Source organism: Haliotis asinina, chromosome 7 (genome assembly GCF_037392515.1).
Source record: "Haliotis asinina isolate JCU_RB_2024 chromosome 7, JCU_Hal_asi_v2, whole genome shotgun sequence".
In the NCBI taxonomy this organism is placed as follows: Eukaryota; Metazoa; Mollusca; class Gastropoda; order Lepetellida; family Haliotidae; genus Haliotis; species Haliotis asinina.
In genome coordinates this window covers 11777823-11792659 of record NC_090286.1, presented here as the reverse complement: position 1 = coordinate 11792659, position 14837 = coordinate 11777823, and the positions used below count along the sequence as shown (strand labels likewise).

General features: G+C 41.4%; 1 protein-coding gene across 2 annotated transcripts in view; it reads right to left on the bottom strand.

The window, feature by feature from the left end:
- Positions 1-1591: 1591 nt before the first annotated feature.
- Positions 1592-14837, bottom strand: part of LOC137290578 (lethal(3)malignant brain tumor-like protein 3) — a 38522-nt gene continuing 25276 nt past the window's right edge. For both annotated transcript variants that reach the window (XM_067821616.1, XM_067821617.1), the window contains 12 exons: positions 14623-14705; positions 13508-13745; positions 13255-13349; positions 11845-12073; positions 9800-9885; positions 9337-9562; positions 8757-8859; positions 7266-7412; positions 6537-6704; positions 5760-5821; positions 4523-4755; positions 1592-4057 (listed from right to left, as the gene is read on the bottom strand). In XM_067821616.1, the coding sequence (XP_067677717.1) occupies positions 3929-4057; positions 4523-4755; positions 5760-5821; positions 6537-6704; positions 7266-7412; positions 8757-8859; positions 9337-9562; positions 9800-9885; positions 11845-12073; positions 13255-13349; positions 13508-13745; positions 14623-14705 (1799 nt within the window). In that variant the 3' untranslated portion in view covers positions 1592-3928. The remainder of the gene's footprint in view (positions 4058-4522; positions 4756-5759; positions 5822-6536; positions 6705-7265; positions 7413-8756; positions 8860-9336; positions 9563-9799; positions 9886-11844; positions 12074-13254; positions 13350-13507; positions 13746-14622; positions 14706-14837) is intronic.

The window sequence follows — 14837 nt, the reverse complement described above, 5'->3', positions numbered from 1 at the left end:
CTCCCTCTGTTGGTCCATAATCGAAGGCATCTGACGTGCATGTACTTCGCTGCTGTCAAATTCCCCCTGAACCACCAGATCTCTGCTTGCTGGACATTTTACCCAACATCATGACATTTCCGCCCCAAAACTGTCGACTGCATTTAGGGGCCAAACGTTCACTTCTCGGATAGTAAACACCCTATCTTCCATCTCGCTGGTTAAAGATATCGTGATTCATCACTGAACCAGACTCAGTTCCGGTTTCTAAGGTTCCAACTCTATGACACCACCACAAGCGATTGCACCGATGGTAGTCTGTCAAAACTGGGCTTCTTAGCCGAATCCCCGCTTCTTGCAGTTCATTCCTGACAGTTCGATCGGAAATTCTTCTCAAACCATTGATGCGTTGTGCAGTCTCCACGGCTGTGGCAAGACAATGACGCAAGCGAGCAACACGGATGACCTGGGCTTGGGTAGAAACTTTTGGACGGCCGCTTCTCGGGCCATCTAGGGTGGAACTGATCCGCAGGAGACGATCCCCAAGTGGAGATATGGTGCTCTGATAATGATAAAATGTCGGGCAGCTGCAGATAGCGACACCCTAGGTTCAAGGCAGTCTATGGTATGATGATTTCCTCTTTTCCAGGCAAAAACGAATGAAACTAAAAATGCTTTATGGTTCCAACTTCTTTATTATACAAGGTCACAACGTTTCGAGACAGTTCCTAGTCTCTTCTTCAGGTGAAGTGAGGGAATATACACATAACAGTAGACAGATAACATTTTAGTTTGATTCCACCAACTTCTAAATGCCTTCGAAACAACCCCATAACGAATGACTAAAGTAAACAGTGTTTGCTTTTCTATGGTGATCAGTATCGTATGCTTTTCTGCTTCCTTGCATGAGCATTTTCCTTCCAAGTTTTCTTGGTGACACTTTGGCAAATATTTCTTCACATGCTTCTAAAACATGGGGAAACCTTAACATTCAGCGTTTTGGCGCTGAGGCTGTTTACAGTCATACACAGGTGATGTTTCGGAAAGAAATAATATACTGTCATTGCTATAGCTAAATGAGTCCAATATTCTGAAAAACACCAAAGCGTTTCTTTGTTAGGAAGTGCTCATCTGTTGTTCAGGACCAATGATATATATGCCATAACCTCATACATTGATTGTAGTCTGTGATGTAGTGCCTGCCTAACAGACTGTAGTGTAATGTACCTCATGTCTTTAGTTCTTGGCCTAGAGAGGTATTGTGGTTATCCTATGTGTTATAGTTCATTCAGAGTTTGCCCATAGTCCGGAACAGGTGATATAGTTTCTGATATGGTTTACTTACAGTCCTTGGTAAGTGATAATACACTGACTGTAAGAAACCTCCAATCAAGAGATTAACACAAGCATCACCTATGAAGTCAGCTTTGAAAGAGTCAAAGTTTGTTTAGTTGTTTATCATCTAGCAGTTATCTTTTTGAACATTACTAAACTTTCAAGTGACATTAATAAGATATGTTCCGTGTCATCAGGAGAACAATATGCAACAACAATGTCTGACAATCCAATCCACTGAGAAAACATTTGGCAAATAATGACATACAACTCTAAATGGTGAATAAAAATCTTTTATTTGAGACAAAGATGAATGTGTTGAATACAAGTTATTTCACCCCCTCAAGAAACATCTTCCAGTAAGATATAACAAAGCATCATTCATCAGACCCATCCTTCTTGATAGATACCCATGCTCTTCTGGTGTACATCTAATGCATCATCTCCAATGAACGTATCCCACCCATCATCAACTGCATCTTGTAAACATCCCAACATCACTGGTGTGTACCCTTCCCCCCCCCCCTCCCCTACATTAACAGCATCTTGGTACATTCCTCATGTCTGTACCCCACCCATATCACTTGTGTTGGAACACACCCCTGTAACTAGTGCCTGTACCCCCAAAAGCACCAGTTGCTGTGCCCCAACCATATCATTAGTGTTTGAACACACCCCTGTAACTAGTGCCTATATCCCCCTGAAACACCAGCTGCTTTATCCAACCACATCACTAGTGCTTGAACACAACCCCTGTAACTAGTGTCTGCAATCCCTAAATCATCAGTTGCTGTACCCCACCCATATAACCAGTGTTTGAACACGACCCCTGTAACTAGTGTCTGTACCCAAGAAATCATCAGTGGCTGTACCCCACCCATTTCACCAGTGTTTGAACACGACCCCTGTAACTAGTGTAAGTACCCCACCCATATCACTAGCACTTGCGTGTCTCACTAGTATTTAATCCCTCCCATGTCAATACCATGTTATGCACCCTCAATAACATCCCCAATTGAGCACTGTGAGCTGTCAGCAGATACCTGTAAGGCAACAACAATAATAATAGAAACAATAGTAGTCCCGTAGGGCTAAAGAAACAATCAACAGACCACCCTCTACACAGCCCTCAGAGCTGTCACCCACAGTAATCCTGCTAGGTCACAGATTGCCTCTTATGAAGGCACTAGGAATTACTCAACATATAAAGCCTCCTATTCAATCATCATTTCTAGAGGTGCACTAAGGTCACCTCTACATGCAAGCTCAGACATCACCAAGTTTGCCTCAACAAGGAAGCTCAGCTACCAAGGTCACTTGTAGAGGTAAGCCTCAGATACTGAGGTCAGTTCTAGAGGTCAGACAATGTACCAGAGTCCCCTCTGGTACAAAGGTCACCCTTAGACATGTATCAAGGTCACCTATACTTTTGACCTCAATATTAAACTACAAGCAATTTAATGTACTAGTAGATCAACCATCACTCAGGTACAAATGTCCCCTCTGTCTATCAGCTGCAATACCAAGGTAACCCCTAGAGGTTATATCAGGGTCACCTCTGGAGAGATTTTCAAACATGAAGGTCACCTCTACACAACAGATCACTTACTGAGATCAGTCAAAAACTTCATGAGGTGAACATTGTGCAACATTCTATAGATCATCTTGATAGTACTGTCACGTCTAGCGGTCAGCCTACTCCTGCAAGGTCACCCTAATGTAAGAAGGTCACCTCTTGGGGTCCGCCCTCAGTAACAAGGTCACCTCTGAGATTTGGCCACTGGATCAAGATGACCTCTACAGGTTCACCTTATGTAAGAAGGCCATCTCCAGTGGTCAGCCAAGTGATGTGAAGTCATCTATAAATTCTAGAATTATACGTTTGAGAGCATTTTATACTCTTTCACATATTAGGGTCATCAATACGACCAGAGGTTAGTGTGAGAAGTGCAAAGAAAGGAAACATGGTGCACATTTTGCTAACATGCATTCACAGTTTTACTTACACATGCAGTGTAATCAAACAACAAGCTGTAACAGTGTCTCAAAACTCTATGAGAACAAGAATGCATAAACTCTATCACCTGTATCACCAAGAGACACCACATAAGAACTGGTTCTATCACTTATACACTCCTACGCAGTAGGAGTAAGGTTGCAGTATTATGTCGAAGATGGCACCAAGTCACCATCTTTACTCATTATGCAGGGAGTTATCACTGGGAGTCGTGCTGCCATTTTAAACATTGTTGCAAAATCATCATCACGACCTCTGATTTTCACTGACTGTTATTCTTCTAAACAGGGCACGTCACAGGCCAACTCACATACAGGCCATCATGGCTGCCAACACTGAGCCATCTTGATTCTTTTGTGGTCCATGCCCTCTCCAGTACATAAAGACCATGAACCCTGCACTGGGAATAAATGTCACAACATGGCCTGTGTCAGGCCTGTTCTGTGTTTTACACAGTTTGCTACTAATACAGCCACTGCTGACCTTGACCTCTACATGATGATGTAATCATTGAACTATGACAACATCCATTCTGCATATTATGCTCCACTACGTGTTGGACAACCTAGCACTATACTGCTCCTGTCTCAATCTGCATCACGCTTCGTTGGCACTTTTGAACATAAGTATGCTGTTGAAGATCTTGAGAGCGGGACCAAGCTTTATGTTCATGATCTTCACAATGTCAGTTTGGTTCAAGAGAAGGAATGCTTCTCCATCAATTTGCTGGAACAGAGAAAGCCAAGGGATAATATTGTTTCACTAATACAATTTTTAAGTGGTATTGATAAGACATATAATTTGATAAGACACTATCCAAAAAATATTGAGGGTGCAGGAAGGTATCACATTAACTTCGACAGTACTGAAAAGTTTGGTTGAAAATTATTTGACGCAATTTTATCATGACATGACAGCTGCCTACTACAACAAAAAAATTGTATCATGAGAATAAATCTGGCTGCTCTAAAAAAAACAAAAAACACTTGGTATGCTAAACAGCCACCTCCTGAGATGTATCCAGCATCTTGTATGATGAGTCATATCCATGACAAAAACAACCATAATGAATTATCAATTCGCCAAGTAAACAGATCAGGCCTCTTGGATACGACTACCTAGGTAGACAAGAAAACTGTTAGGCTGTCTCGCTACCTGCATCCCATGTGCATGAAATCTAGCTAGAGTTACCTCCTCCTGGAAGACTTTGCCCTGTTCCTCACAGCCTGGGAGTGTCTGAACAAAGTCAGCCACCTCTGTGATGGTCCACTTGGATACGGTACCAGCCCTGATCTTGTCAACACCTGGTAACAGCTTGGAGTGTTGTTCCCAGCACAGAGGGAGGTCGCGGGCAGGGTTGGGAGCCATGGCTGACATAAAGACTGACTGGTGGATCTCCTGGTGAACAGCCTCTGTGTCTTCCTCTGGAGGAGAGAACATGATGGTAAGTCACGGACATACATCCTCCATACTGAAAAAATATTCTCACACCTACATAGGTATGGGGCAGAAAAAATGTCTGACATAACCCCTCATATATTAGGACTGCAATGATTTGGTTCAATTCACTGAATCTGAATCTGACACCACAGCTTCAAATTACAATAACCATTATCACTATCTGGATTTGATAGTTGAATGCCAAGTTTTTCAACTCAGTCAGAATGTAAATTTGACTCCAAATCAATGGTTGATTACTATCCAATGAGACTTGTTGCTAGTAGATATTAACGATGGATTCCAGAAAGCTGAATCTGAGAGTTAAAGAAAACCTATGTTTCACCTGTATGAAAAATAGAATCGTGGGTCAAATATTCAAAATTAAACTGAAATGAGGTCTCAGTGAATTGTTGCAGCCCTAGAATATACATTCATCCCCACTACTACCAACCCCCTCAGAATACTCTCAAATCAACACAGAGAGTGAGTGAAGTGAAGTTTCGTGCTGCTTTTAGCAATATTCCAGCAAAATGACAAGGGCAAAGCTGAAATAGGTTTCACACATCTGTCACAGTCTGAGACTAACTCTGTGTATATCATTAACACCTCCCCTTGACAACTACAACAACATGTGTCCCAGATATTTTCAGACAGGTGTCAGGTTAAGGACACCGCTGGTGACGTCATGTATTGCTCTTGGAGACTTAAGACATTGGTATGCTGGTAATCCATGCCACCTGGTTCAGGTAATCACAAAGCAGACCACGTCTGACGTTGAATTTCTTTAAAAGACCCTCATTCCAATCTATGCCCAATAAGACAGGTTATTCATAAATCTATAGCCTTTACCTCTTTAAGGAATGTCTTGATAAACATTGAAGCATCTCAATAACCAGGTATTTCTCAGGTAAGTCTGAACAAACACTCAGTTGTACCATGTGATACGTGTATTGACGGTTCTTAAACTTCTGACCTTGACCACACTTACTGATCTCTTCCTTGACCCGAAACTGTCGTTCTACACGCTCACCGAATCTCAGGAACTTGTGTCTGAAACGTAAACATTTTTAAAACTTGATGACCCACAGAGCATTAATAGTGAGCGAGTGAGGTGAGGTTTATGCCAATCTTAACATATACATTTTCAACGACATTATGGCTAATGTTGAGATACTAACCCTGGTCTTTGCATGATAAGCAAATGATCTAACCACTAGGCTACTCTACTGTCCCCAGACCATTTTTAACAGGAAAGTATATAGTAGATATGGTAAAGAAAAACAGTCTTGTGTTTGTGAGTGAGTTGGGTTCATTGTCACGCAAGTATATTTGTCTTGTCAGCTGAATGAAGAAGACCCACAGAGATGCAGAAGACACACAGCAATGCAGACCTGCATCAATGCAAAGGAACCACACAAATGTTGACAGTAATAGTTAAGCAATTTGGCTAAAGTGCAGTCAGGTGCTGAGACCAGGGATCAGTATTAAAGTTAATCCTGGAACATCATCTATGATCAGGAGACCTTGGAGCAAACAAAGGGGCACCCCTGCAAGGCCACTTCTGTCACTTCTCATCATTTGTTATTGCTTGACCGCCTGTCACAGTGACATGAAATAATCTGAACTCTGTCTAATCCCAAAAATCAACATGCACAAAACTGATTGAAATTCTACTATCACAGCGAATTCCCACCTTCAAGATGGCTGATTCAAAAGAAAAAATGATTGTGGTGAGTATGAATCTCTATGTCTGTATCCAGGGTACCTTTTTCGGCCTCGTTTGGCACCAAAATATGGCTTTTGAGGACTGTCTTCTTTCTGTCTAAACTTCAGAAGGTTTTTCTCTGCTAGAGGACATCCAGACAGCTTGTGATGAGCAGTGAACTTGCCTGTGATGTGACCCGAACCATCACAGCCTGGTGTGGGACATTTCCTGAAAGATGAAGCTCTGTCTTATCTTCTCCTGCACACAACAAACATCTTCAAAGCCATGTTACCGTCTACTCCCCAGTAGCAGGGATTTACAGGATGCAAATTCCTGCATCCTATATGAGGAAAACATTGACAGCAGATGCAACAACATTGATTAGTGTGTCCACAAGGATGCAGAAAAAGTCCAAATACTTTCTTAAAATGTTCATCAACTAACAATAACATATCACAGAGTCTGCTACTAGCTGGGTTATGATATCATTTGCAGTCACTCTGATGATCATGATACTAAATACAATGACAGTAACTGAATTGCGACAATGTTATAACATAGTATAAATGATAATACTTAAGTGTCTGGTACCCCCATTTTGTAGTCCAGCGCCTCTGAAAATTTCGAGTGCGAGTCCCAGGGACCCTCAAATACAAAACTCAAGGTAAATCACTGTATAAGCATGGGTAAACAAACTGTGAAACTGAAGGAAATGTTGGGGAGGCAAGAGTATGAGGCAAAACCATATGGCTGGGGAAAGAGAAACTGGAGGGGTTGGGAACAACTCACTTGGCCTCTGGCGAAGAAGGGTAGTCCAGCTTGCTGCGAGCTGACAGCGGAGTGGGTAGGGAGTCCTCGGACCGAGTGGAGCCAAGACGGTCCTGTAATGTTGTCTCCTTGTTCATGTTCATGGTAGAATATGGGCAGCCAAATGCACTGGAACAATGGAGGCAGTTTGACAAATAGTATAAGTTAATCAATGAAATGAGTCCAGGGTCTCCTTTCATGAAGCACTAAGGTGATCGTAAGACACTAAGGTAACCTAAGTGCAATGCTAAAGAATGTGAGTTATGAATACCCTTATGTTACGAGAGTGTGTTTTCTGTAATTTGTAATAATATTGATTAAGTGAGTGAGTGAGTGAGTTTTAGTTTTATGCAGCACTCGGCAATATTCCAGCTATATCGCAACGGTCTGTAAATAATCGAGTCTAGACCAGACAATCCAGTGATCATAAGCATGATCTGCGCAACTGGGAACCAATGACGTGTCAACCAAGTCAGTGAGTCTGGCCACCTGATCCCGATAGTCACCTCTTATGACAAGCTTAGTCGCCTTTTTTGGCAAGCATGTGTTGCAGAAGGCCTCTTCTCCCCCGGACCTTCACAGGTCCTACTGATTAAGTGATGATTATTATTGCTCACAGTGTTTAGAGTTTTGAGGGATAGTTATAATGGGTCACATTTCATAATCACAGCAATAGTATTTTAGCAGCACGCCTTTCAAGGTAGTGCTTTAGAGTTGGCTCCCTTTAGGAAATCTTCTGTATATGAGTGTGTGTTCTGACTGTTGGTAAACACGAGGCCAATTGCGAAGGTTCCATACTTCGCTAGAATCCTCAAAATTCAGTGACTGTGGAAATAAAGGCTACTTGTTGATAGTAATACTAGAGTTGTGTCATCATTCTGTTTACCTACATCTGTCTGCCTTTTCAGCAACAAAACCAAGACTTTGGTGAGTTGATGTTATATTTATGACCCATTACTTTTGATCTGACTCCATTGCATTGTGTAAGAAACCTCTATTGTGAATCGTTGCATCTTGCCATTTGTCTACCCAATACATAATATTGAATATTTTAGACTTGTTTGAGTCATATTTTTGCTGGTTCACAGAGGAATTTACTTAATTATGAACTGTAACACTTGGTAATGGTTGCTTCATGAAAGGAGACCCAGGGCTCTTTGAGACTGCTGACCAGTCACCTTAATTTGTTCAGACAAAAACTCCAATTAACAGACTTTTAACCTTAACTTTATAGTACACAGTACTCTTAATATATTTTGTGATCAGAAAACATCACCTTACAGCATAAAAACAAAAGTATTTCCATCCATATTAGTAACAACATAACGTTAACAACGTTAACAACCTTATTACCATAACAAAGGTTTAAGGTACTTATTGTACTAAGAGCAAGCTACATAAGGGTACTTATATAAAGATATGCTAAACATGCCCAGCTATGAAGGTTGTATCACACAAAGATTTATCCCTTACCTGTGATGGCCAACATACTTGGCTCCCTTGATGTGGCCGACACCCCGACAGCCAGGGGTGGGGCACCCTCCTTGACTGGGGGAAGATGCCAGCTCAGATGGACCTTGATGGAGAAAAAGGTGACGTACAAATAACTACTAAGAATGGAAATGCTCTGTATCCAAGACTATGTGACTTAGTTTGTGGCTATGACAAGCTACGTGTCTCTCTCAATGGCCCAAACTAAGTAACCTACTCAGAAATCCAGATAGAAAACATACATGACACTCTCAGTGGCCCGACTATGTGACTCTCTCAATGGCCCAAACTAAGTAACATACTCAGACACTCATATTGACTCAGTGGCCTAGAGTATGTGACTACTTAGACTCACTGAAAGGCCCAAACTGACTAGGTGACTTACTGAGCAGTCCACAATAACAAGTGACTCACTGAAAGGCCCAAACTGACTAGGTGACTTACTGAGCAGTCCACAATAACAAGTGACTCACTGAAAGGCCCAAACTGACTAGGTGACTTACTGAGCAGTCCATAATAAGACGTGACTCACTGAATGGCCCAAAATAAGCACATGACTTACTGAGTGGGGGTTCAAGGACATGTCCTGTCTTGCGGCACCAGCCAACAGGGCGTATCTCTGGGCTATCGTCTTCCAGGTAGTAGTCATAGACATCAGACCAACCGTCAAAATGGATCCGCACCTGGTAGTTTTCAGCCTCAGCAATAGTGGCAACGCGCATCAGTCTTGGATTGCGACGGTCCACTACTTCTACCTTCATGCCAGACTCGAACCCAACCTGGGGCCGCTGCAAGAACATCAACAGGTTACACCGACTGGATCTTACCATCAGAGGATGCAGTGGAGCTGTGTACTGTACTCAATGTATTAAATAGCCAAGGAACCATTATTCAAAACATTTGTGTAATCTAAATGTTACATTCAGGCACTAGGAGTTACAGTTACTGTAACTGTGCCTAATTATGTCTAAACTCTAATTATGTCTATGGGATCACAGTGAACTTTGAAGCCTAATGTAGCTTACTGGTTTGAAGGCCCTAGCTGGGACTGCCGAGGACTTGGTCTGTTGCAGGTAGTCCTCCCAGGTGAACTTCTCTATGTCCTTCGTGTCTGCCAGCAAAATGGTCAAGTCGGAGTGAGGGAGTAACACATGCTTTCTGTATCAGCTATTTATAGCAACCGGTGGCAAGGTGAAGGATAAGAGGATATGAACAGACACACAATGTCTTCTGCAGACACCGGATCTGACGCACTGGTTTTTACAGTGCTGCCTGAACTAACACTATAGCCAAATGCAACGCTATAACACACAACTACTATTTATTCATATGGCACTGATATATTACTCACTGGAACTGAAGCACTTCATTGCTTTGTTTGAGAGTGCCTAGCTTTGCTGCCATGTAATATGTACTTAAAAATCGCATATACTCTAGGGGGTACAAAAACATAATCACTTATTGACATGGTTATAAATGAAACCCTGTCATAAAAACTACTCACTTCCACATTTAATTACCATAAATCAACCTTTTTGACAACAGTCAATATTTCCACATATCAGAGGGGTGCACCTGTGTGATGTATATCTGTGTGGGTTGCTGTAGTATTCATGTACATTTACAGGGGTAGATTATCTTGTTTATAGGTTTGTGTAAACCTGCATTCATGACAACTGTTTTGAAAAATGAAAGCTCCATATTTTCACAATCTCATGCCATTTAATCTCTTCCCCTGCTTTCGTTATTTTCTGAGATATGACATATTTTCACAGACGATTCTGTCAACATCGCTTGCTGTCATAATGGTCTTAAATCATTCTTGTAGTTCTGTTTCAAGTGGTGTCATACAAAATCTTTTTGGTCATGATTCAAAAAGATATTTAACTACGAGTGGAACGTAGTTTTGATCTTTTAACTTGATGAAAACCAACCGTAATCTAATTGATTCTCCAAGTGACTTTAGACTGTGACACCAGGATTTTAGAAAATAGTGGTGCGTACATCTGCAAGTCAGAGAATATATGCTATTTATGATACAAATGTTTTCACTGAGATACAAAATCTAAACTACTTTCTACTGCTAGTAAAGCATGTATTTGATTGATGTACAATATGATTTGGGCATGACTTTGCTCATAACATAACAGTTTCACTCTTGGAAGTGAGGTTGGTGTCATTATGATGCCACTTACACTATGACTGTCACTTCGACCACAACCTCGCTCAATTTGTTATGCTACAAGTGTGTCATGCAAAATCCTTTTGGTCATCAATTATTTCCTATAACTACTAATTAGTTTTGATATTTTTAGCTCAATTAAAAAACAAATCTAAATAAATAGCATCTTCTATCTTAGAAGTGATCGAGGTAATTGTCAAACCACCTGATTTAATACGTATAGGCTTTCACAGTGCTTGGTGTTCTGTTTGAGATTTACCACATATAATGGTTAAAAAAGTATAAAAAATGTGATTCTATTTGTTCTTTAAACCAGTCTGGACATGACAAACCCGTGCACCATATTTTGTTCACTTGTATGATAACTGTCTAACACCTGAAGCTAAATGTTGCATTCAATGGATAATGAAGTTCCTGGCATTTGGTCACGACTGTCTTCATTAAATTGATTAGTGATACCATGCGCAAGATGATACAATGACAGGTCATCACATACAGAAAGTCTCCTCTGACTACACAGGCATCCGTTACTAAGACCGTATTCCCAACTGAATAGTAGGTTAATTGTTTAACATGATCTCAACAATATTTCAGCTACAGCTACAGCAACCTGTAAATAATTGAGTCTGGGTCAGACAATCCAGTGCTCAACAGCATGAGGATCAATAAATAATTGAGTCTGGGTCAGACAATCCAGTGCTCAACAGCATGAGGATCAATCTATGTTATTGGATATGATGAGATGTGACAACCAAGTTAGCAAGTCTCTTCTTACCGCAAACATGGTGGATTACTGATGATCAATTCTAACATGGATTTTCAATGGCTATTACAACTTGGAATTGTACTCATGTTGGGATAATCATCTTGCCCAGTGATGTCACTTACCAAACGGAGGAGAGAGAGCCCGAGCGTTCTCTTGACACCAACCAACAGGGTGTATGAATGGGGATGTGATGTCACACCAGTAGTCATAGCTGTCCTCCCAGCCGTCGAAGTGGATCAGCACTTTCTCCCCTAATGTGTCAGTCACTGTGGCAACACAAATCAAGTTGACATTTTTCTTGTCCACTGCCTCCAGTTTCATGCCCACTCTGAACGCTGTTGGGGTCACCATCTGGGTTACAAAGACAGAGGTATTAGACACATGTACATACAAGAAGTGTCAGATGAAACAAACAGATGAGAAGAACAAAGAAGGGAACAGACAGAAGAATGGAGGTATCAGTAGAACAAGTGTTTGCCACTTATCTGGCAATGTCTTAAAGAAGACTGTAATATTTATAACACTTTTGGTCCTACACACGATGTGTGAAATAACTGGTATCTGCATAATCACTCAGTGAAGGCTGTCGACAAAACTGAAGACATTGGATGCATTGTTTTATGAGATATTGGGTTAACACAAATTTGAAAAGTGAACAAAGTGTCGCAGTCACATTGAAAATAAGATCACGGTCACCAAAATCAACTCATGTCTGTGTAATCCCTGGAGGTAGGCTGTCACCAAATTTGAAGATATTGGGTACAACAGTGCATGAAATCTCAGGTTAACAAGAGCTTGAAAAGTGGTCAAAGAGTCAGAGTGACCTTGAAGATTAGGTCAACATCACCAAAATCGACTGGAGTCTGCATAATCCCCCAATGTAGACTGTCACCAAATTGGAGGACATTGGATGCAACAACTCATGAGATATTGTCTTAACAAGAGTCTGAAACATGTTCAGAGATGTTGTGACCTTGGAGATATGATCAAGGTCTCCCCAATTTTGGCTGTCACCAAATTTGAAGATGTTGGGTAGAACAGTTCATGAGATATCGTGTTAATAAGAATCGGGACAAACGTACGTACAGACTGGACTACAATGCTGAATTCATAGTCCCCCATTCCAAAGAGAAGAACAGACAGAAGCATCAATCAAATTCGGACATAGAATAGAACAAAGGAGTGCCATACAAAGGAAAGAAGAGGAACATCAGACAGAAGAACACATGAGGTATCAAGGTAAACAACAAACAGGAGCATCCGACAGAACATCAACAGAGGTATCTGACAAATGTTTAAGAGGCATCTCATAAGCTTGCACTGAAAGCATAAATCAAACAGGCACAAACAGATAATCAAAGTGAAATAAAAGAGAGAGGTATCAAACAGGTCCATGTTGTCAGGACCTAACTATGCTACTTTACTAAGAAAGTGAAATCCCAAATATGACAATGTGTTGCTAACTATGCTTGTCAACTTTCAAATCAACAACACAGAGAAAAGGGTACAAGCCCTTCAGAAAGAACACTCACAGTTGTAGGCAGGTTGACGAAGAGGGACTTAGGTGCAGCTGGTGCTCTGGACATCTTCAGATACGTGTTCCAGGAAAAGCCGTCAGGCGCATAATCTGTAACAGTGAATAGAACAAACAATAAAGTGTTTCAATTCCAGTAACCTAAGGACAATAATGAGTACACTTCAAAATTGAATTCTACAATAACAGATGAACGAGTCGCTGAATACAAATGGAAAGTGACAATTTTACTATAACGGATGAATTCTCACTTTTGGGGGGCTGCAGTGTCTTGCCGTTCTTCTCACACCAGCCAGTGGGGAAGAGGAAAGGGCAGTCTGCCATGGCCCAGAAGTCATAGCACTCGGAGTAGCCATCAAAGTGTAGTCGTATTCGATGTCCTTGCAGCTCAGCTACTGACAACACGCAGTAGAGGGACTGGTGACGGGGGTCGATGCCTTCCAGCTTCATCCCAACTTTGAACCCAGGCTTGTGGCTGGCTGGAAATGGCTGCAACCCATTGTAAGAAAACTGGATGTAACAGTCTGGTCTAGCAAGTCTGAATTAACCCATGATACTATATTGCAGCAAAGATGGTGAGAGACCACTGTGAATATATAAACTATGTACTGTGGCACACACTACAGGAAATGCACATTACGGTATACACATGAACTATGCAAAAAAGCTCCCACATAAACTACACACGAGTGAGTGAGTGAGTGAGTGAGTGAGTGAGTGAGCGAGCGAGTGAGTTTAGTTTTATGTCGCTTTTCACAATATTCCTGCAGTACGACAGAGGGGAACACCAAGAAATGGGTTTCATACTTTGTGGGGAATCGAATCCCGACAATGTAACTCTTTCACCACTAGGCTACCCCATTGCCACTACACACAAGGCATGCTTAACATCAGTCACAAAAATCACTAAACACATGAACGTCAAACAAAAACACCCACGTTTCATGCTACAGCACTCACATGAGCTACTCACTATAGTTCATACATGAACAAGACACTACAGACAAGACACATGATGGCACACTACAGTCCATGCAGACACTACACACACCATACAGGCATCACACTTCAGCAACGCACCAAAACTACATATAGTAACTCCACACTAAGCTACATTCAGCTATGTGGTGTCAGTCCATAAATAATTGAATTTGGACCAGACAATCCAGTGATCAACAGTATAAACTTAGATCTATGTAATCTGTATATGATATGTGTCAACCAAGTCAGCGAGACTGATCAACTTATCCCATCAGCTGCCTCTAACGACGAGCATGGGTTCTGACAACCAATTCTCTCCTGGATCTTCACAGGCTGATTCACATTACTGTTCACACACAGACGGAACTAATGACAATAAACTCACATTCTTGAAGAGTTTTGCAGATGCCTCCACTGCATGCTCTTCTTCGAGATACTGGCTCCAGGAAAATGTTCGTGACTTGCGACCTGTAGCAGTATAATTAATCAGTATGAATACCCTCTCCACACACTGACGGGTAGACAGCTTCTATTATTCACTGAACAATATTTCAATTAGGAGAAACAATCTACCTTCTAACCCGAACCTTGATCATCACT